At 37.5% G+C, this 24,500-nt stretch overlaps 1 protein-coding gene across 1 annotated transcript in view; it reads right to left on the bottom strand.

The window, feature by feature from the left end:
* PPM1A (protein phosphatase, Mg2+/Mn2+ dependent, 1A) overlaps positions 1-10,299 on the bottom strand; it is a 14,043-nt gene extending 3,744 nt beyond the window's left edge. Inside the window, exons 1-3 of the mRNA XM_009891205.1 lie at positions 9,453-10,299; positions 7,540-7,657; positions 2,447-2,555 (exon numbers count right to left, since the gene is read on the bottom strand). Coding sequence (XP_009889507.1) covers positions 2,447-2,555; positions 7,540-7,657; positions 9,453-10,286 — 1,061 coding nt within the window. The 5' untranslated portion in view covers positions 10,287-10,299. The remainder of the gene's footprint in view (positions 1-2,446; positions 2,556-7,539; positions 7,658-9,452) is intronic.
* Between the last annotated feature and the right edge of the window lie 14,201 nt (positions 10,300-24,500).

A 24,500-nucleotide genomic window follows, 5' to 3' on the forward strand; every position in this document is an offset into this window, starting at 1 on the left:
GGAGAAGAGCACAGCGACATTCAGATGCGGCTGCCTTGCTGCTTGGTGCTGTATCTCTTGACTTTGAAAAAGGGCGTCAGAAAACTCGATGAATGTGGAATGCCCTGGTCATTTGTGTCTCTGGTGAACACTGCAGTAGTACTTCATGCGTTATGGCACTTTCATGGGGGAGTAGTGGCTTTTTTATTTTCTGGATGCAGAAAAATTGCATTCTGAGGTACATTTTTGTTCATGTTACATTCTGAAATGTACTTTCCAGGTGCAAACATGGAAAAATTATTTCTGAAGCAATACTCTTTTATAATAAAAATGTCCAATACGCTCCTGCAATTTTTCTCAAAATAATTCAAACTGCAACTAGAATCATAGAATGGTTCTAGGTTGGAAGGGACCTCAAAGATCATCTAGCTCCAACCCCCCTGCCATGGGCAGTGACACCTCCCACTAGAGCAGGTTGCTCAAAGCCCCATCCAGCCTGGCCTTGAACACTGCCAGGGATGGAGCTTCCACAACTTCCATGGGCAACCTGTTCTAGTGCCTTCTTTAAAAACATTTGCTTAGCATATTTAAGATAGCTTGTAATTAACTTTCATCTCTGGGATTCTCGGCTTCTCTAATATTCATAGAAACACTGACAGGAAATATAGTGATAAAATATTAACAGAAAAATTGCAAACAATATGTAATAAAACAACATGTAATAGAGGTGTTTTGTTGGTGGTGTTTTTTTGGGGGGGCGGTTTGGGTTGGGGTTTTTTTGGGTTTTTGTTTGTTTGTTTTTTTTGTTTTTACACAGGGTGAAAAGGTTTTCTTGAAAACTCATGCTCAAAAAAACCCAGCGTGAGGTTGAAGGAATAGGAAGCCTTTGCCTTACCCAGCATATAAGGAAACAACTTTGGAGGGGGAGCAGGAAGGAAAGAGGGGAGTAAAAGACAGGAATTGCAGATTGGACTTAAAAGCAACTTTTTCCAGATCCCCTTCTGCAGAACCAAGTGTGACGAAGCAGCAGACTACAACTGCGATACAAAACAAACTTGAAAGAGCAACTTTTTAACTGCTCATGAATGTACACAGAGCAATCACAAAGAAGTGCATTAGAAGAAAAAAAGCAGATGATAGGCTTTATAATCATCCTGTAACAATGAAAAGTCAGGAACTACCATGCAGCAATACAGACACCATAGTGAATGATTATAGGGCATGGAAGAAGAGGCTGAATTTAAAGCAATAAAAACAAGCAATTACAGCCAAAGTACATTGCACATACGAACTGGAAAGTTTCCATTATCTTTCAAGAATAAGGTATCTTTGATTCTAAATAAAGGCAGGTTTCTTGAAAAGCATTATTTTCCTTCCAAATTGGCAGTAGTGCTTTGAGTTATGCTACCATCCAATTAAATCCATACTTCTGTCAATCCCTATTCAAACTAGTATCACTAAGACACAAAATCCCATGGAAGTCAGACACTTCAGCACTTCCTGACAACTATGATGCTACTGCTAGCCAAAGGAGATTGAGAAAAATCAATCTGTACACCATATTTCATAAGTAATAGACTCATCAATACTTCAAGATTACAGCAACACATCCTAAATAGGTGCTGCTATTATACATAAAATTGCCATCTCTTCTTTTCCTAGTCAAATAGTTCAAAATTTTATTTTGTAGAAGTCATCTTTACAGTTCAGTTATCATTTATTCAATTACATACCTAGAGTCTTTATGTTTTGCTGTAACAATACAAAAATCATACTCTGAAGGGTTAAAAATGTAGTCTGTACCATATGTGGCCAATCCCTTTTAACACAGCACAGGTTCATGAACAATCTTTTGATCCTAAAAGCACTTGGTTTGGTGTGCAAACGAGCTAAAGAAGCCACAGAGCAACAACACCGAACTCTTCAAGGACAAAGCCAGCCTATATGAAGGTGTAGATTTAATTTCCCACTTTTCTTTTTTGATAGACTTCTATCTGGTCTTCAGATTTGTCACAAGCAGAAAGATACAAAAGCAAACATTTACACAATTACAATGTTGCTTTAGCTACAGACAAGAAAAGAAAGCTGCTAAGCAAAACATCATATGCATATCACTTCTTGTCAAAGTGTAGAGCTACTAAAGTCAGTGCATTATTTTTGCATCTTCAAATGTAACCTCCCACCCAGAAAACCCAGTTAATTACAAAAAAGAGACACACTCAGGCCACCCTTAAAAAAACCTCAGTCCTTCCCAAAACTACAGTTTGACATTTAATTTTAGTAGTGATTCATAGTTAACTGTTATTATGCTTGTCCTTTCATTCAGAACAACTGAGTAATAACAATTGGAGAACAGATCATCACCTTTTGACTGGTACCTTTCCTCCCTCCCCCCACTTTTAAGAGTGGCCTTACAGTTAAGTTTCGATTTAAATCAAAAACCACATTTACATCGATATGAACTCACTTGCTTGCCAATTCACCCCCCGGTGGGAGGTTTGGGATGCTCTCAGTTGCTAACGTACGCATCACGTGGACTAAGTCTGGGACTCCTTCACCCTGCTTCTTTATGATCTCTGGGAATCAGAAGTACTTTTTTTGTAAGTGCAGTCCAAATTTAACTTAAAAAGATTGAAACACTCAGTTTTATAAAAAGGCAGCTTAACTTCTGTTAATAGACATTAAAAAAAAAAAAACCAAAACAAAGATGACAGACCATATTCAACATGGTAATTGTTAACTTTGGTTCCGTAAGAGAAAGAACCTGTAACAGATTTGACAAAGATACTGCTAACTGTTAACATGCACACTGGTTTTAGAGATAAACAGCTACCTAATAAAAGTGGGAAAAAAATCTTTAATGGTTTTCCTGCTATACATTAGATATAATAGAAGATGTAATAGCTTCCCAACAAAGTGCCCTGGGCACGAGGCAGATACTAACATCAGCTTTATCGCTGCAACAGAAGATAAAAGATTATCACCATCATAGAAAGCATAATATTTTCAAGAAACAAAAGGTTAGACATATTAAAAATAACTCCCATGGCTGTATGTATATTAACCAATACTTGTACTTCACTGCATTACAGCAACATGCAAATTTTAAAAACTATGACACACAAATTAAAAGTCAGGGACATCACATCTAAGACAGTTCCATTCTGTATTCACTTCGGGTATATGTGAATATTGGGCAATTATTTAAGGCTGATCCACTCCACCCTCTGGGTGAAGAGAATCCGTACTGAAGCCACAGTCACATTTTTTAAGAAATTAGTTTTTTAACTTTATTCTTAGGCCTGGTTTTGTTTATTTTTTTACCCCGTGTTGTAAGCACACAATGTTAATTGAACACAAGAGATTTGACACCATACCACCCCTGAAGAGTCACTTTTTAAATAGGGATTTTATGAAATTTGAAGACCAAGCACATTTTTTAAAATGCATCTTATCGGTTTCTCTGTAAACATGACCTCTTAGAAATGATAATAGATATGAATTATTAAGACTTGGTGCTCTCTATCTTCAAGTGAATACTGCAGCACACATACAATAACGTGTACATACGTGCATATGTATTACACACGCACATACGTACACACATGTTATTCTTCATGTGATAAAGCATTTACACAGCTTGAAGAGTAGTTGGGATTCATCAATACCACTTTTCAAAAGTACTCTAGCATTCAGTTTTTGCCCTAAACAATAATTCCAGAAGAACATACCAAGTTTCCATTTTATAATTGAATTAGTGAGATAAGGCACATTAAAAGCTTTTAAAACCAGCATGTATCCAGTCCTTTTTAGCTAAAAAATTAAAAACAACAACTGCAAATTACTTTTTGTGCATGTAATGGTTTTCCAGGGCTGTGTGTGTTACAAAAGTCTCAGCTCTGTTTTGCAGTCAGGCTGTGTAAATTATTTGCAAGGTCCAGTGGAAACACTGTCTAGCCCTCAACCAGTGTTAAACTGCAACATAAAGCTTTAAGCTGTTTACTTCAAACCCTACATTTTAAATACGACACCACACACACCTCAAAAAAACTTGCCATTTCCTCAAAATCTATAGCCAAAATTCATTTTACCACCTAGTATTTGGTAAATAATCTAACACTCTTAAATCTGAATAAGAAGCAAAGATCTCAGATTTGGTTTGCCAAGTTCCTTTATTGTGCAATTTTGAACATCTAGTATATTCTACATTGTGCTAGTGCTAAAGTTCTGCTGTACAAAAATAAGGAATTTATAGTTTACCTATACTACACAGTTTCACAACCTGTAACTGCAGTACATTTAACATACAGTCTCCACTAAATGAATACATTTTTATTTTGATAAAACTATAGATACAGACTGAATGAACACTGAAGACACAACAAATGGAGTCGGTCTGCTAGCTATGTTTAATTTATTAGAATTATTTTCTTCCAATACATCTTACAACCCTCCCCCCAAACTTTAATTTACTTTTAAACCTTCTACACATTTTCATGGCATCAAGTACTGGAAAAATGTACTTACAACCCTAAAATAAAGGATTCAAAACATATCCGCTTTTTCATATTCTGAATGGGAATTCCACACAAAGTTTAAGAAAAAGCCAGAGCCTTGATTTTGGGAAAATATGGGAAAGAACATATAACAGCTAACTTAAAATTATTTATCCCTCTACAGGTATAAATATTGCAAGGGTTATCTATTATGGAATGTTTTTCTGTAAAAAAAAATGAGAACAGAAAAAAGCTTAGACAAGTTTCTTTTTAGAGTCAACACATCACTAACACATATTAGTGCAAATAATAGCAACACGTTTTGGAACGACTGATTACTTCTACCATGAAGTTCACATGATATTTTAGGAGTAACACTAAGTTATTGCAAGTAATGGCACAAAGATGCTTCTCCACACTTGCTTCTTCCATTATTATTTATTGTAGCTATGAATCTGGACCACAAACACATCAAAATGTATAAAAGGAGAGTCCTAGGTGGCATGGTAAATAAAAAACTTCCTACATTTTTTATAATCTGAATTGCCTCTCCTTAGTCAAGATGACCATTAGTACTAAGCCCTATTCAGTCTTAAAATTTGCACTACTTCTTGACAGTATAACAATACGCTTCGGGCTGATGGAATAAAAGTACTACCAGAAAAAATGCACATCAGTAAGCATCAAATCTCATTACTTGTTGGATTACACTGAGTACTGAAATGCATAGAAATACATAATATGCATTTTCACCAAGTTTCCATTTTAATGAATTTTAACTTTAAATGGATATTACAGATTAGTAAGATCATTCTAAAAGTACTGTTCACATTTTTTAGTTCCTTCAGCTGAAGATTAGGCTTTTAAAGTTAAGTACTGCCAATCTTAAAGTATCCTAGCATAACAGTAAGATTGTCTACTGTAGTGTTGAAAGTTTCAGATGGTGTAGCAGTCCTACCTTACTAGCCAATACTGCATTATTCATTTACACCAGAGAACAATTTAACTGCACAAGAATTAAATGTAACACAGTTAATCAACTCCTGTTCTTGAAGTTCTGCTTTAGTCGAGCCTCTCAACTTCCCTCATGAGTAAGACCTAAAAGGCCAAATTCTGCACACAGCTGATACAAATCACTGCTGAGTTGAATAGTGTTTACTACATATTCTTCAATTTAAATAGTAACTTTGTGCAATAATAGACAAAAGATTGAGGACAACTCTAAAAAAGAAGAAAAAACGTACAATGAACTTTCTCAGGTTGTTCAGACATCATCCCATTAAATTAGTATTAAAGTGCTTTATAACTACATACAGAATCCTTCTACCTCTATGCAAGTACCACACTTCGCTCATTCCTGAAATTTTGTGTTTGTATAAATGCAAAGTACCAGCAGCCAAATTCGTTGTATGTACCGTAATCTCAGGCAGTTCCAGTGTTTAGGTCCTTCATTTACAAAATGAAGTGTCTGTACAGAAATACTGTCTTTCCTCATGGTAATATTCCTGGGGTACAATGAGGCCAGCCTTAACTTGAATGTTTCTCTAGGTCATGAGTTTGTCTGAACTCAGACAAAATATCTAAGATACAAAGGTAATACTTGCCCAAATTAGGAGAGTTAGCATGAGGTAAATTAACATGTGAATTTACAGCATACTTCTTCACCAATTCTGTGAGTGGGCATACATAGTTTGCTCTTCAAATGCCTGGTGCAAAACTGCTCACTGCTTTGAAATGGAGAAAACCATCTGACACAACTCATGCAGTGTTACCATGCACTTGGATATTCCTGCTACGCCGTCAAAAAGATTCACGCTCTTGCTTATTGTGCACCAACTTCTCCTATTAGGCAAGTGTTAGATTAAAAGACAGAAAAGTCTGTCTGGACATTTGTTCAGATGTAGTTTGCCAAGACCTTGTGAATAAGGCCTTTGAAAAAGGTGATACTTCCTGAAGCAGTACCTACACAGGTGGTAAGTGCTTTAAAATTGCATGTTAATCTGTCTGGACTCAGAATTCTCATTCTCTATGAAATTTCTAAAGCTGCACTGTTATCTGCGTGCAAGTTAAGGAGGAGCAAAAGTGCACAATATGTTCCTTTAACTTAGTAATCACTGATACCATAGCTGTGAAGAACTCTGTGTATTGTGCCCTGCGTGCTATTAAGGATTCTTGGGGTATATACACATAACTAGACTTGTACCATATGTCTAGAGGAGCCCACTTCAGAAATAGACTTAACCTATGCAAATAATGCATACAGCATGTCTTATGTTTCCAGAAGCAAACTGCAGGCTGTGGTAATTTTTAAATATCAAAAGGCACTATAAATCCAGTTTTAATGAGAAATCTTTTAAATCAAATTGATTGCAAATATAATTTTTAGTTAGATGACCCAAAATGCCTAAGACTTGCCATTTCAGTTTAAAGTTTAAGAACTCATGAAATACACATTTAAAGCAAAATTTTAAAGTTACTATCAGAGTAAGATGAGCTCCCAGCTTTTGTTCATCACAAATGCTTAAAGATTAGCTTTGACAAATATCTGATGTACTTTAAAATAAGTAAATGTATTAGCAGGTGCCTTAAAGATGACAGTGATCAATCTGTAACCCTACCATAAGTGGATAATAAAATATTACGGCTAACTAAATTGTACATAACTATATGGAAAACCGACACTCAAGTTACCATCTTCACAGTCACTTTGCAAGATATTCTGATTCTTTCATTTAACTCCATATAACAGGAACCAGGGCCTACTGGTGGGAAGTTAGAGCTGTCAGTGGACTCACGAAGAACACTGAGGGCAAATGAATTATTTCTCTGCCATCCTGAATAATTTTCAGGGCTACAGGCTGCTGCACTTTCATAGCAGATTTTTTTCAGGGCATACAGCAGGACTGTCTGAGTGCCTTTTTCAGAGACGCACACTAGATGGCCAATGGCACTTGAAGGTCTATTAAAAAGCCTGTATGTGTTAAAGAGTTTAGTTGTTGGAAGGGGAAGGGGGCCAGGGGGTCTGTTTAGAAACAAAGTTACTTATTTTTTTTAAATGATCCACCTTCTACTCTGCTTTCCAGGTACTTGTCCAACTCTGCCTCTCTTTTCACCGCCTCTGGTGATACCTTTGGTGCATTCGGAAAACAGATCAATATCACACTCATGTTGTCTCGACTTCCCTGGTGAAAAAGAAAAAATTATTTGAGAATGTATACACACCAGGCTAATTACACATCAAAGCATTTTACACATAAAATTTCACAAATCTTATGGTATTAGAATACAACTTTTACTACTATGGATTAATATCATCATTAGCCTTAATTTCCCCCCACCCTTTTACATATTCCACAAGTCTGCCCATTCATTTAGTACAACTTTTAAGTCACTTTGTTCTTTACTCTTTCACGGTCCGAAGACTACATGAAGCCAATTACAGACAGCTCATTGCCTTTTAAAAACTGACATTACTAATGAGTGATGTGTAACTACAAAGTTATGTTACATCTTGTTTTAAGTACTATCCAATCATTTTGGGAAAACAGCTGGGCAAACAAAACCATTACTGCTTAAAAGCACTAAGTAGAGAGATGTTGAATTCAGACAGTGCTTCCACATAAAATCACAGCTATTAGGGTTTCTCCCCCCCCTTTTCTTTTAAAACAAGAGAAGTTATAAGTGAGAGAATCTGTTAAAAGGCCAACTGGAAGGGGGCCAGGCCTTTACAAAAGCATTCTTTGAAATGGAAACACTTAAAACACCAACTAAATAGAACCCTGATACTTGAACGTGTTAAAATACAAACACATTCTGCTTATGAAAAAGTCGCTGTTCAGTTTACTTTCAATACCCCTGTGCTCTGGTCCACAAACATGCATCCACACGCTTAACTTTTAACACCAATTATATCCACTGAAGTCAGCAAGTTCAAGAACAAGCCAGTGTTTAAAACAAGAGTATATGTGCGCACAGGGAGGTGCTGACAGTTGGTGACTGCAAAGCTTACAGCATCCACAAGCCACTGTTCCTTCCCTGGTATTTGTTTTCAGGATTACCAGACAAAAACTGTCAACAAATATATGCATGATCAATCTGGCAAAGTGTTGGAAAGCAATTACATTTTTCCAAAAGGGAAACAATGATCTTGTTAGCCACGTGGCAAGAGTGGAGATTGTGTCTTGTCTCTAGTATCAAAAATGCTGGCTTTTTTTACATTGTGACTTATAGCTTGCCTTTGGAAAATTATATGTCAAACTATGAAACTCAATACTTCAAATCTCTTCTGTAACTACACCATCCGACAACTTATTAATACAAAGTAGAAGCTATTGTAGGCAAAATTACACAGATTTTTTTTAAACAAAACAGTCCCATCTTCTACTTCAGCTAGTTTAAGCTGTATCACACAACACTGAGTAAGAAATACAGTAATTAAACCAGAATAAAAACTAACTTCGAAGTCAGATCTTCATATAGTCAAGAAGAAATTTTAAACTGCAAAATATGAAGTCAAGGTTCATTCCTTCTGCATTTATCTTGGTGTAATTATGACAATAATGTTACTACTATATGCCCAGGAAAGGAAGGGAAGATTATGGATGGAAAGAATATTCTCTAGCCCGATTAAGTCTTAAAAGTTAAGGTTTTGTAAAGTACATTGTATAACAGAAAAGGGCACTTATTGTCCTTAACTTGCCCATAAAATTCCATCAGCTTCTAGTTTCCCAGTGACCGCAACATATCTGTATATGACTTTAAAGTCTTCATTAACCAAAACCACTCAGAAAACCGTACTGTTTCTGTGGTGTGTTCATGCCTCCTCTATCACCATTTTTGTGGGAATCATGGTAATTACTGTCAAAGTCATGTTAACATAAACCACTTGATACTTATACACTGGAATCAAAACTTATTCTTAACTTGTTCATAAACTCCTAATAGTGAAAACAGTAAACTACTTTCAAGTCTGGCTACCTTGTACAAGCAGGTGTCAACTATCTCATTGCAAACTTTCTCAAGGTCATCAGTGACTTCAAGTCTGGATCTTACAAAGTCACACAGCTCTTCATTTCCCATAACATCCCAGATACCGTCACAGGCCAATATGATGAACTGATCATCTTCTTCTGATCTCTCAATTTCATAAACTTCAGGCTCAGGTGAGACTAGCTGTTCTGTAGGACCTTTCCCATGGACACATTTGTAATCGAAGTCCCCAAGTGCTCTTGAAACAGCAAGAGAGCCATTCACACGCTGAATCATTACGGAGCCACCTGCATTCTGTATACGCTCTTTCTCCAGTGGATTACTTGGTTTGTGATCCTGTGTGAAGAAGTGAACCTTCCTGTTTCTACAAAGTAAACCTCTCGAGTCTCCACAGTTGATGAAGTATGTATGTTGGGGAGAAATCATGACACCCACAGCTGTTGACCCACTTCTGTCTGCACCATGTTTCTTCTCAGAGATGACTCTCATGTGTTCATCAATTTGCAGAAAACCTGTTCTGATGCCGCTCTTTACACTTTCCACAGATGGTGGCCCATCTGGCCCTTTAAAATCCTGGTTGCTCGTGATGTGATCTAATAAATGCTCACAGCAGTACTTGGCAACCTGTGATCCAGCGTGCCCATCATATACAGCAAAAAACGACCATCCATCAAGTCCATTTGGCAAACCAATCACAGCCGTATGTGCATCCTCCATTTCAACTCGCCAGCCTTGCATACTACTCAGACCATAACGAAGCCCATTCCCTTGCCCCTGGGCATTATGCTTCTCCATCTTTGGCTTGTCTAAAAATGCTCCCATGATGACTTTCCTTCAGTTCTAAAAAGACAAAAAAGGATTGTTAAGATATTTGTTCAACATCTCTTGTTTAAACAACCTATTGGAAACTATTAAATAACAGTCCAAATAATGTTAGGATGACAAAAATACATAGAGGAAAAGCTGACTTTTCTGTGTCTCTCAAGTCAAATTTGCATTGCTTTCATCTAATTTAAACAAGGACATCGGTACTAGCTGAACTGCACTTTTCATATTTTAAGTATTTTCAACTGTTTCACTTGAACTTGTACTCCACTATCATTCACAGTTCTGACAAAAGCCTCTAGTATAAGTAAGCATAAAATTGGTTCAAAAGAGAATTTGTTAACTGGCACACAACTGAATAGTTATGTTCCCTGCGATTACTGAGCCAATGAGAGGTGTCAATGTTCCCAGAATAGCGGCATTCCCTAGATCCCTACCTGCTGGGCACAAAGTCCTGCTCACACTCTGCTTTTCCAATAGTGAAAGCAAACTGATGAGGTTTTCTTTTGGTGGAGGAGGTTCAGGGTTTTTTGTTGTTTGTGGGTTTTTGTTTGGTTTGGTTGGTGGTTTTTTGTTTTGTTTTGAAACAGATAAAGCGATCCGAATGATCAAGATGATGCCAGAGTCTGCATAAAAGAAGAGGCAACACTGGATAACTAGCAGTACTCAGAAGGAACACAGCAGCTGTCCCTTCAGGCAGCAGCAAGCCATTAGTTTGGCACAGCCATCTTGTGAAAGCTCATCCTTAGATTTTCAGTTAAATTACACAGCAAGCTTCTCAGATGTCTGTGCTGCAGATTTACTTAAAACGTTAATGTATTCATGCTTCACTGAAAGACAACTGTCCCTGACAAGTCTAAGGAAATCTGCTTGGAAATAGAATCACAAGTATTGTAAATTCATGCTACTTTACTCAAGCCAGACCAATATAATGCACACCCTATCCTCTTCCACCTCCCATGACTGGGATGTGATGCAGTAAATATTCATGCTTAAGAGAATAAGAATTGCATTTGCAGGCAGCGTAAACTGACTGGTTTATCTTCATGGCTTTCACACCCTAACGATCCAACCCACCCTTCTAATCCACATCAGTTTATTTGTGCATTCATTATTAAAAGAAAAAAAATCACACAAAATAGGTCACACATTTTACATACTTGCAAATTCTGCCCTGGGAAGCATCAAAGAGCGTGCAAATCACTGTTACACAATACAAGGTAATAGAATAAGACTATGAGCTTTGCTATTTGAAGACAGTGGACAAAAAATTAACTGTGAGAAGAGCCTCTGAAACAGATTTTACCCGAGGCCCTAACTAAGCAGCTGTACTAGCAGAAAAGTCAGTATACTAGGGATTTTAGAAGGTTTTAACTTGTACGTGGAATACAATTGATCAATTTTCTAAGTGATAGCATCACTTTTTGATAACATGCTTTTATTGCAATATAGCTCCAGCTGTGACACTATATATCCAATGAAGCTTTTCACATTGCCTCTTTCAGCCGCTATCAACCCTTCTAAAACATCTGTATGTGTCAGAATAAACAGTAAAGAAATGTTTATATTTGATCTCAACACAACAGTGATTGAAACATGAGGCATAGGAACTGGATATACACTCTTTGGCTCCCATGCTTTGTTAACAAAAACAAAAGCTGCACATACTTCAGCTGTATGGAGAGAGATGTCAGCAGCAGTACACCTCTGCTTCCTCTCATCCCAACCCCTGCTTTTAAGTTCTGTCTCTTCTCATGCTAACACAAAATATTGATGCCCACGCAAACCGTAACTAGCCCACAAAATATAGTGTACACTGACTGTTCTTGTACCCTAAGCACATGCGTGAGATTCACATTACTGCAGTTGCTAGGAAAAAAATACGACAGACTTTTTTATCTTCACATGCAACTCTAGTGAAGTCAGAGTGATCAAAATAATTACAGAACGCTGCTGTAAATCAAATGGGGAATTATTTTGCAGAATCAAAGACTTTTTATTCATTCCACAATAGCAGCAGAGTTAAACTAACGCCTAACACTTTCTTATTGTCAAAAAGATCATAAAATAGAATGCAGATATTCAATTATTTCACCATAATTCAGAGCTCAAAAAGCAGAAACTGCCCTGGCAAATACCACATTTTTGTGAAGTATTTGACATTATTAGTGTGTTTAAAACAAAACAGAAAAGCATCAGGAACAGGATACAGTTAAACTGACCACAAGCACTGTCAAATTTGGACTAAAAAGGGCAGTTTTCCTTCTAATCTCTCACATTGCTAGGTACGCAATATTTAGAGTTGTGCTTTGTAAGCTATTTGTCCCTCTCAGTAGTTTGTCATGTAAACCACAATTAAAAATACAGACAGGTCATATGCAGTTCTAGCAACTCATACAGAACTGCTAACGCACTTCAAAAATTAACAAATCCACTCTCCATTTAAAATCAAGTTGCCTTATCCCTCCTCAGAAGGTAAACTGAAAGCTGTTGCTATTCTAAATTAAGCCTTGTAGGTGAGATGTCAACACATGATTCTTCAAGGGTGCGAGCTACCCACCGCTCATGTGAATATAATCAGACAGAAGGATAACCACAATGTGGTCACATAACTTCTACTTAGGAAATTATTCACATCCCATAGCATAAAGTAGTCACCTTCTCAAAAATGCAGTAACAGACTGCAGTTGCCTTCCTTGCAACACTCTAGCTAACCATACGTCCACCAGAACACCAGTCTAAAGCTGTAGGAGAGTAGGCCAGGATTTCAAAATCCTCCTCTGAAGGGAAAACATAGTTTACTTGTGGACAGGACGAATATGCCAAGCCTTTACTTTTTCCAGAATTTCAATTCTTGTTCAGAAAAAATTAAGTTTAATTTGACCAATCTGTGGATTCTTATGAATCGGAGGCAACCTGCTACTTCTCCCCTCACACCCCTATGCGTGGCTAAAACCCGAAGAATTTAAAGAGTCTCAGTTACAAAAAAAGTAACCTTAGTTTTAAAAGAAGGGACACACACACACACAAAAAGGCTGACATAAGAAAGCTGTGCCTCCTTCCTACTAAAAATATCTTCTAGATCTGTTTTCGAGTCCATATCTATGGAAACATCTTTCACATATCAGTGTCTATCTAAATCACTAGTACATTCTTCATTCTTTCATGAGCTGGTTGTGGACTATATGATTAAGTTGGAATGACACCTTTAGTTAAGCATATAACTGTATGCAAATCACATTAACCTACAGCAGTGCAAGCACCCAAGTTACAGCATGACTTCGTTATGTAATAACACTAAAGAGAGAAGTCAGACCCAGAACAGTCTGCATGCATGATGTGCAATAAAGCAACAGATTCTGAACACGGTTTAACTTAGTGCTCTCTCATATTTCTTTAGTCATCAGGAGTCCTCATCTTATGACCCTTATTCTCCAAATAATTTTACTACCCTTCCTGTTGCCCTTCTTAACCCAGCCACACATTTCTGCAATCATGTTAGAAAACTGCAGTCTCAGTGGCAGACAGAACGAGCCCTCTACTCTGAAAGCCTCAACCTTCAGGTTGCTTGAACGATGTGCATACGTACTAAAGGACACAGACATTCTTCATAGTCCTATTAAAGCCAAATAAGAGAAAATGCACTTTAATTATGAAGTTTAGTGGCAAAAATGTACAGCACAGTTGTTTTTTTTTCTTAGAGAAGGGCACTTCCGAATAGTACCACAGCAGTGGTGCCCTGCAAAAAGATCAGAGGTGCAACATGTTCTTCAGAAATGGTAACTCAAACATCATCTGGCACTGCAACTGCCACGATTAGTCAAGCAACTGCAATTTTAACATCAGGTGATTCTTGGTTCACCATCTCCATATCAGTGACTTCCATTAGTTTCCCCTAAAAAAAAAAAGAAGAGCTTTCTGTGGTCAAAGTTCCTTGGTTTTGGCTCTGGAGAACAGAGGCTTCTGAACAAATCTAAAAGTGAAAATGGATCCCTATGCATAAAAATGAATATGCAGGGGACGCATCTATGCATCTACAAGTGCATCTAAACCATGACTTCTGAAATGCTGATTTTGTGGAGGTCAAACTGAATGACAGTCTCTACAGCAAGTGCACGAAAAACTACTTGCAGTTTGCAGACAGAAAAGCAAGTACAGGGCCTAGAAAAACCAACACAAGTAACAAGATCTTGGATAAAATACAAGAGTGCCAAAATTCAAAGGACTGCAGCATTAGAAACAAAACTGAAGTAATGAATGGAGCATGCCAAAGAGTCAGTAGCTAAACTCCTTGAAAATAGATGCAACTGGAGAACAGAGTGGCAAAGAAAAGGAGGGTAATTAGTATACCAGACCATGGACAACCACGGACAACCACAGATACATCGCTGGAATGCATGAAATCTCTTTGCCCCTTCATTTGTCCCTCAAATTGTGCTATCCAGACAGCACAACTATAATGCCTTCTGATACACATGAAAATAAATTTTACTGTTTTGATATTTGCTTATTTATTTGCTTGAACATTCAAATGAAGATAAGGCTTAAATTGTTTGCAAAGGACAGTTAATGTAATTGATGTACCCCTGTAAAAAGACAATTTATTTTTCCAAGGAATTCAGACAAGGACTTGATTGTCTTGTCCAAGAAAACCAACCACCCCCATGTGAAACTTGTACTTTAACAATATGTAATTTAATAATCCTTTTTAAACAATGTTTGAGTTGTACTCCCTCCACTAGGATAAGCTGCTTACATGAACCACACTGAAGTCATGGGCAGTTGTTCAAACTAAGCTGAGAAATGTCCCCATACTCCAATTTCCCAGAACAATTCTCCAAGTGACATTATGCCCTGTGTGTTGTAATGGGCACCATAAAGAAAGATTACAACCTTTCCTTGAACTACAGGACACAGAGCAAGTCACCAAATTACAAAGACTGCTACTGAATAGGAAAAGGGCATTTCATTACTTCAACGCCAATCTGATCTGTGGTACTTTCCCCCCTGCCTTAAGCAGGCTGGAGGCAGTAACCAGTCAGCCTTGTGCAAATGTGGAAACATTTTCAGAAGTTAGCGCCTGTTGAATGAAAAAGTGACAGTACATACTGGATACCCCAAATCAATTAATGTTAACAAACAACATGTCAGAGATCATTCCAGGGATCGGAAGAATGACTAAAATAAAACAGAACACGCAGATGAGGAGACATAATTACACCACAGTCATGGGCTGAATGAAGTCATGAAAAAGCTTCTTGCCAATGAAACTATTTAAAAACTATTGGAGGCTGTATGATTGAGTTCTGGCACTCACGGTTCAACAACATCAATAAAGTACTGAAAATTACAGTTGCTGTTTCTGAATGCGTACTTTCAGACACAGGAATACATGGCCAACTGGGAGATGTGAACTGTCTATGAAAAAGAAGTAAAAGAAATAAAATACAGAAATGGGGCTATTTTAATAAACATGGACTAACACAATTTCCCCAACAGAATACTCGCTTCTTGGAAATGCAACTGTAGCCTGTATTATATTTCAATAAGACAACTGCAAATAGAATAGCATACCAAGAAACTACTCATCGAGGTAAGAAAGTTTGTAATAACATTAGCAATTTTTTGGTTTAGGACAGATGTAGGAGCTATGGCATGTGGCAGACAAAGGGAACAGGAAAAGGCAGACAGACGGAAATGTTAAAGAAAAATATCAAAGCTCTCAGAAACAGGCCTTTAGACAGGCAAGAATGTCTATACATGGATGCAAGTGAGAGATGGGGAAAAAAAAAACAACCCAAAGGTAAGCAAGCTGACTCTGTGCGTACAAGGGACAATATGAATTGTTTCAACCTCTTCCCACTTACCCTCCCTCTCTCCCTGTAATTAATATATAACAGTGATTACAATTACAGCTTCATACCAGAGCAGAGAACACTGAATCACTGCACTTCTGATACAGACACTTATGAGCTCTGACCTCTTGATACCTGGTCCACAGGCACTGCCATTTCACTGAGCTAGGTTGTTTTGTGGCTGGTTTTTTTTGTTGTTGTTGTTTTCTTTTTGTTGGTGGTGGGGGTTTTTGTTTGCTTAGGTTTTTTGTCTGGGGTTTAAGACAACTTCTTTTCTGCTTAAATCCTTTCTGCTTGCTAGGAGCTGACAGCCTTTTTGAATGCCTCCTCATACTAAGCAGCAAAATATTTTACCCCACCTGTTTTCCTATGTCAATTTATTTTTCACGTGTGTACATGGCGGGGAGGTAGGATTCAGGAGAGGATTGTTAAAGCCTCCAAAAGTCTTCTGGAACACAGAAGGTAATGTTTCTAAGTTAACACCCTCCCTCCACCAACATGTTTCAGCTTTTTCTTAGAACATCTTTTTCTGCTTCTGCCTACCTTTCCTGCAGACAACTAAACCTGTTCCAAGGTTAAACTAGGAGCTGCTATTCTCAATATGAATGTACATTGGCTGAGGTTCAAACTCCCTCCAATGAAGATATATGTAATCTGATTTTTTGAAAAAGAAAGCCCTGGACATTGAAAAAGATAATACATCTAAGAAATTGCTCCTGCAGAAATTTGAAAGATGGTGATGTAGTTTCAAGATTCCTTTGTAGAGTTGTTTTCATTTTGCTCTATGGTCAGTTACTGAAGAAAATAACTTCCTTCCAGAATCACCAGGACCACTGCTGGGAACACAAAAATCACTAAATTGATTTTGAGAGGAGATACAACTTGCATCCACAAATACCAGTCACTCACTAGGATCCTAACATGACTGCCACCCCCAAAACACAATTAAGGTAATATTTCTTGGCCCAGAAGAATTCTCGCATCCTTCTAAATATTTGTATTGCACATGAGAGGTGGGAAAGCATAAGAAAAAAAACACTAGGCAGCAGTATCAAAGCACGAGCAGCCCAATCACTATGAAAAACTGTGTAGACAACCAAAATGGCATTAACAAGTACTATGAAAATCAATGAGGTAGCTCTGCATAAATTCATATGCTGCTGTCTGAACAGCATGAGAATGAAAAAGCCATGGTCCTTGCCTGAAAGCATTAATAAGCAGAAAACATGCCCATGCTGGTGTTTAGTTCAGCACCTTTCTGGTTATACTTCATTTTCCAAAGATTTCTTACTTAAAAGTGTTGGAAGATAAACAAAAGACACTCATTTCAGACACAGAGATTGGACAACTGCTTTGTTAGGTACACAAACTCCTGCAGACTCCAGCCAAAATTCAAAGCCTCGTTGAAGCAAGCACTGTAAAAAGGAACTGGAAGATCCAAGGAAGCTGCAGTCTATGTAGCCAGAAGTCGGGAGAAGGAAAGGCCTTGATTCATTTTATATATCAATGAGATGCAGTAAGAGCCAAATTTTTTGAAAGAGCAAGACAAACAAGGGAAAGTAAGAACTGCAACCAAACTGCTCATGTCAGAAAGAGTATACAGTGCTATGCAGCTATTCCAACAGAACTACACAGAGCAATACAGCTTCACCAGAAAGAAAATATGGGCAAAAAGGAAACAGAAAAAGACAACACAGAAGACGGGAGTTATAGTAAGTCATAAAAGGTTAATTACAATTTTTTCCAGTATTTGTAATACCAAGAGTGCTCTGCCATCGTCATCTACCATCATAACAGAATATCAACCTACTCCTAGACATCGTGGGCCTAATGGTCAATTTTTACTTGAGTACAAGGCACTGAAAGTCCATGAATTGAACAGATTTGAACATATCAAAGACTTCAAATAATAGCTGAAACCCCTCTGTTCTTCACTTTTTTTTTTGAGCTCTCATTTACAGCTTGAAGCCCCAGCATCTTCATTCACTCATAGTATTATCAATCAAACAATACCTGCCATAAAAAAAACCCCCGAAGATTCATAGCAGAATGTTTTCTTTAGTGGAAGAACCATACTATTCCACTGCTTTTCCAGAAGGAAATAAAAAAACAACCCACAATCCAACAACAAAACAAACAAAAAGCATTTGCTTTTTTATCAAGTTCAGCTAAACCTATTCAGAAAAATGAAGACAGAACTGGAGTCCTAGCCCGTCCTGCCACTACCCAAGAGAGAAAAGTGAAGTTATAGGATAGAAAGCCTCTAGACCACAATGACTTATTAGAATGGCCAGGACTGTTCAGGTACTTCAAAAGCCACTGGAGTGAAGTCAAGCTACTGCCAATTTCTCTTTGTCAGTGTTTTAGCTGAAGTGTTAAAATAAACTAGGAAAAAGATGCTACATGGAAAAAGGTCCTAATGGGATTATTCGCTGAGACTCCAAAAACAAAGGGAAGCTTGAATAACAATAATTTAAAAAACAACAGAACACCAAGTGCATTAATTGAACCATTCCTGAAATACAGAAAAAAAAAAAGATCACACTCACATACAGACTCTCTCTCATCTGTGGTGAAGTTCAGGAAACTGCCACTTTTTTTACAGTTAACGTAATTTGGTATTGTCATCTGTGGTAATGTGTACGAATTCTTGTCGAATCCTACCATCCTTCTGTCATACTGCTTCCCTAATAACCTCACCACAAACATCTTAAAATACAAGTTAATACCATTCTGTATACCTTAAAAAAATTGAACACATGGAATCATCACACTACCTCCCCTTTAATTTTTATTCTTTGTGTCTCCAGTTGCTCACCAAGGTCACTGCTCTTTTTTAAAACTCATTATTTAAAGCTTTCAAACTTCAGATCTTCCTAACTTCAACACTAAGCACCAGCCACCTATTTCTTACTTGTCTTATGAGTAATTCGCTTATCAACATGAAAGAATAAAACCCAAGTAAAAAGAAAGTTTATACAGATAGTGTTTGGGAGTAAAATAAAAATAAACTACTTGGAGAAAACACAACCAGTGTGCACGCACCCAATGATTAGAACATCTTTGCATGAAAGCCCCAGAATTTCCTATTTAACCAAGTACTCGATATTATGAAATAATTCAAAGTAAGATACTTAAGCAATTTGCCAGACCCTTCACTTTACATAAAAATATTTGTGGGGTTCTAATCTCAGCAACATTACCATTATTCTGGTGAGGATATAGGAAAAGCTGCATACAGGAGACAAAATCTGATGACTACACATGGGAATAAAATATGAAATAATCCAAAGTGTACAGCTATAACCTGGCTTTGCTTGCAAGGAAATGACATCAGAACTATGCCAGAAGAACATTAAGACCTGGAAGTCAAATCCTCAAAGCTTAGGAAAAGCCGGAGTTTGTTCACTTGTAGACACACAGAGCTTTTATTTACAAAGCTATTTTGCCCTCACATCCCCAGCATTCCTATGTCATTAAAAGAACAAGGACAGAGGATGACTGCTGCAATAAAGCAGATTTTTCCCCCAAGACTACATAAAAATAGAAAAAAAAGAAACCAAGGAAAAAACTATTGTTTTAGCCTTTTATGCAGACAATAACTTTCAGGACAGAAGGCTTTCCTCTGAGGGTCACACTGATTACCAAATTCACTTCTATCACTATCTCTGCAGAGTTTACAGATTTGCCCATGATGAACAAGGCAGTAAGATGCTCTCCTGAGTCCAAACTTGAGTTCATTGCAGCTCTAAATATTCTGGTCACCAAATGAGGGCATTGTCGAATTCACTTGTTCTCCAAAATATAAGCAGTGCTAATGACAGATAGCATTTCCTAAGCTTACAGGGACTCATTCTGCAGCCTCAGAATGGTTCTTTACAGAGGGAAACAGGACTAGATTTTTAAGAAGGATCTATCCAAATACTTACTGTAAATGATAGGGGGACCTAGAAAATTATTTACTGATAGGAATGGATTCTTTCTTCATGAAATGTTCCTACAATTTAATACTAACCACTTAATTGCCCATATTTTTCCGCATTCTGCACCCCTTTCCAAAGACTGGGTTTTATTTAACGTAGCAGACAGCTGGAGTATTCCTTAAATTCATCTCCAAACACAAAAAGTTTACGCACAGTTTACACAGTTCTTGTGGCTATTGTATTTTGGGGTATTTCATAAGTAAAAAATACAATAGAATTTTATGCACAAATGGCTATGATATATGGTCAAAAGAATACAGACTACCATTCAAATTCCAGATCAAGAGTACAGTTGGCAGTTAAAATGAACTGTATGCACAGATACAGAAAATCCTTCAAGTTACAGCTGAGACCCAAACATGAAAGCCTTTTTCATCCTCTAGGTCACAGTCCAGCAAGCATGAGAGCAACATCATACATCTGAGTAGGCCCACATAATTCAGTTGCACGTGGTATATCAGCTTAAGCACATTTTAGTGCTTTGCTTTATTTAAACTGCAGCTATAAGAATACAAGTTATGTTACGCTTCAGCTTCTTGTGTTTGTAAACTATTATCTTAGAAGACTTTAGAGGTCTTTGTATCTATTAAAATATTCTTACCTGAACCGAGAACTAAGACATTAGCAATGAAGAGGCTAAAGTACTTTTTCCTCTATGTGTAACTGCTAGCGTTTCTCTGCATTTCAATACTGAAACTGATTAGCCAGTTTTGTTTTTTCCTTTGTATCACTTTTATAGCTCTTTTGCTAGTATACAGCTATAAAGTTTACACTTTAAACAGTAGAAGTGTACTTCATTGGAACTACCTGTAGATGAAGGAAGTTTTTATTCTGTTGTTTTAGTCACATAGAAACACTTTTTAGAAGAGCTGTTAAAAAAATCTGAGCAACTGTTTCACATATTTATAAATACACTCTGCTTTGTAGACTTCAGTAGCAAGCTGAAATATCCATTAGTTAATTTTACTGCTATGTGAAAACAAAAAAATTAAAATGAACACCCAGTAAAACACAGGCATGTTCAAACACACACACACAAAAAGATAGAGACTTGACAACTTAATACGTGGTTTAACACAGAGCAGAGTCTAGCAGATAGAAATACAGCAAAGCAGACATTACAGCATTGGTTTAACATCAGTAACACTCAGCCAGATACTACACCTCTATCCAGAAGACTACTCACTGCCATGGTACCACACTTGCTTTCTTCTCCTGCCCTGATTACAATTTCCTTGGTCTAAACATTCTTCCTAGTCTTAGGATTTAAGTGATTTAACTCAAGCAATATTAAATCTTAATAAATCCTAAATTGTTCCTTCACAGGCAGATAGCAACAGTAGCAACATAAAGAAGCTACAAGGAGATAACGCTATCTCCACTGTGATCCACACCACATCATGGGTCAAATACACAAATCCTTCTTAAACAACATATTTATGCGCTGTCTAATGGACAGTACATAAAATGCCATAAAAAAAATCACGTTTTATCATGCATTCCCTGCATCTTATAAATATCCTAAGAAAACCAGCATTTTTTCAGGGATTACATATTGTTTACACAGATTTTATACTTTGCAATTTGCCATTCTTTCAACGAAGAGCATTGCAGTGAGGTATGTTTAAATTTTACATAAGTTTATTTCTTATGCTAGCATTTTAAACTGAAATTTGGATCACGTGACTAAAACTAGAAATCAGTAAGAATTCAGCAACAAAGTAGTATCCAAAAAGAGCTTAATTTTCGAAAGAACAAATGAGAGTAAGGTTGCACGATTTAAAAACAGTTACAGATGATAAACCAATGTTTCAAAACAAATGTAAAAGTGAGGTACAACTTACGTGAAGAGGTGCAAAAATTACGAAGGGCCACATACAATGGTAACAATAAATGTTATTTGACTCTGGTGTAGCTATGCTAAGCCACTATTGTCTTGACTTCAAACACTGTTACTATTGAAGTCTTTTAAACCAGTTACAGGTCTGCAGAGAAAAAATTATTTTACAGTACTTCCCATTCCAAAACTTGCTTACTGAATAGCACAACCTGCATTATTCAATCACTTAATTCCAATGCTGTTCTGCTTAGCCAATTATGTAAAAACATATCTTTACATCAGAATAGACCTGAACATGTAAAAATTAAGTCAAAAGCAGTGTCAATATTTCAGTAAGAAATACGTTATTGTTAAATGACATATATTTAGGCCATCTTGTGAAAGTAGCTGCTCTATATTCCCTCGTTCCACTAAAAAGGAAAAGTGCAATAAGATCTCTTATTGACAGCTGCATTCAAAAACATACCAGTTACATAAGTTTGCAAATTATACTGTGCCAGAGTTAAATATCTAAGCATTTTAACGACAGCTCTTAAAATGCTATCTCAGCAAGAATGACTCAACTTCACTGCATACGCTGCACTCCAGATAAGAAGCAACTAGTCTGATTTTATAGAAAAAACCTTTTTGTATTCTGCTTTAATTCAAATTGCACGAAGTAAGTTCTGCTTGTTCAGACCTGCAAGCTTCACCAGTCATTTGGCACTTCCACCTATCCTCCTTGGTTTCAACAAAAGTATCTCAAGCTTACCTATAGACAGTTAAGTAAATACTTGGAAAACAGGTATAGTTTTCTACTGTACCTCAAGGGGAGAGATTTACCAACCACCCACCAACCAAAGGACTAAATCTATAATATAAACCAGGGATAGGCCTTGTCTGTATACGAGAAAAACATGGCTATGCCAGAAGAGCGTGAAAGTACAGACCAGCTCTCTCCAGTACAAGTCACGTTTATCAGAGGGTTTTATCAGATATCTGTGTCTGCGAGGAAAACATTAATAACTGGCATGATGCATCAGCAGGTCTTTTACTCTTAGCCCAGTCTCACACACAAAAGGCAGACCCAGAAAGGCCTGGAAGGGAAAGCTTTAGGAGCTGCTGTCCCTATGCCTGGGAAAAATGCTGGTGCACCTATTAAAACTGCTTTCCTTCAACAGCTTTCCTTTGATTGCTACTTTGATCGGGTAAGTAAAATGTAAAACTTCCCCTGACCCATGTTTTTTCCCACCCCATCCCTTGTCTCTGATGTTATTTGTAGAAAAACTATGAATAGTAACAAAAGGGAAGCTATCGGAGAAGAAATGCGGGTAGAACTTGCACAATTCTTGGTCATTTGGCAATTCACACAGGGTCCTGAGTAACAGCAGCCCTCTTGCTTTAATTTCACTAGTTCTTCACAAATCCTGCCTCAGCCACCTAACCCCTGAAACAGTACATGTACAGGCTCAGGAAAGCGCTACACAGGCTCATATTTGGAAAGTAATTTCCTAGAATGACAAGAGTTAGAACTTCCTACGATGATTCTACTTAAGTCTGATGTTAAACATCACAATCTAAGGAAAACATATCACCGACCTTCAAACCTACTGCTCTCAGGATCTAAAACTGCCCTCTGCTTAACAAAATAAAAATAAAAGATTCCTTTGTATGACATACAGGACCTTAAACCTCAGGGTTACCACACAGGGCATCTGAATGACCAGCACTTTCTCATTTGACAATAGGTACAACTCAAAAAAAAATTAGTTCCTCACAAGTACTACTGCAAACTTAAACGTCAGTTTTGCAACAACAAAATGTTGCCATGCACATGGCAACACTGAAATATTTTAATTGTACTAAACAAATACAAACACATATCAAACAGATGTCTACAAAATCAATTCTTCTGAAACTATTAACGTGCAGCTAGTCTTAAAGCTGTATCATAGCTACTACAATACAAGCTAATGTAATAAAAAGGTTAGATGTATGCTCAGAACCTCTGGCATTTTACATGCAAGCCCAATTACCCAGTACATCACTGGACAACTTTTTAATTAGAGAGGGTTTTCTTCTACCTACTTTTTACATGCATGCTACGAGAGATCACAGATCATCTGCGTAACCTTTGCTCACGACATTGTTTTCAAAGGCAGCAAAATCTCTCTCAAACTTTAAAAGCCTGAAAGGCGTTGGCAAGGGAAAATCGCCCGCTACATAATAATGTCACTATTTGGGGAGTGCTTGATGCTCCGACCCTCGCCAGGGTGCGGTGCTTTATAAATAGATACGTTTGGTTGGTTGGGTTTTTTTTTTTTTTTTCCCCAGTGCCGTGCCCCAAGCGTTTGGGTGGCGAAGGGAGAGGAGGCTGTTTATAGCCATTATTAAATGAACCCTGAATCGGCCAAGAAAGTGGGGGTGGGGAGGAGAAAAGGAAAGCTGCTGCTACCTAAGCCAGGCCCAAAACCTTCTGCTCACCCTCCTCCTCCCTTTCTTTCCCCATGCCCAGCCCCAAGGGGCTGCAGAGCCACCGCCCCCCCTCCCCCCC

The sequence above is a fragment of the Charadrius vociferus genome, unplaced genomic scaffold (assembly GCF_000708025.1).
Source record: "Charadrius vociferus isolate BGI_N301 unplaced genomic scaffold, ASM70802v2 scaffold308, whole genome shotgun sequence".
Lineage (NCBI taxonomy): Eukaryota > Metazoa > Chordata > Aves > Charadriiformes > Charadriidae > Charadrius > Charadrius vociferus.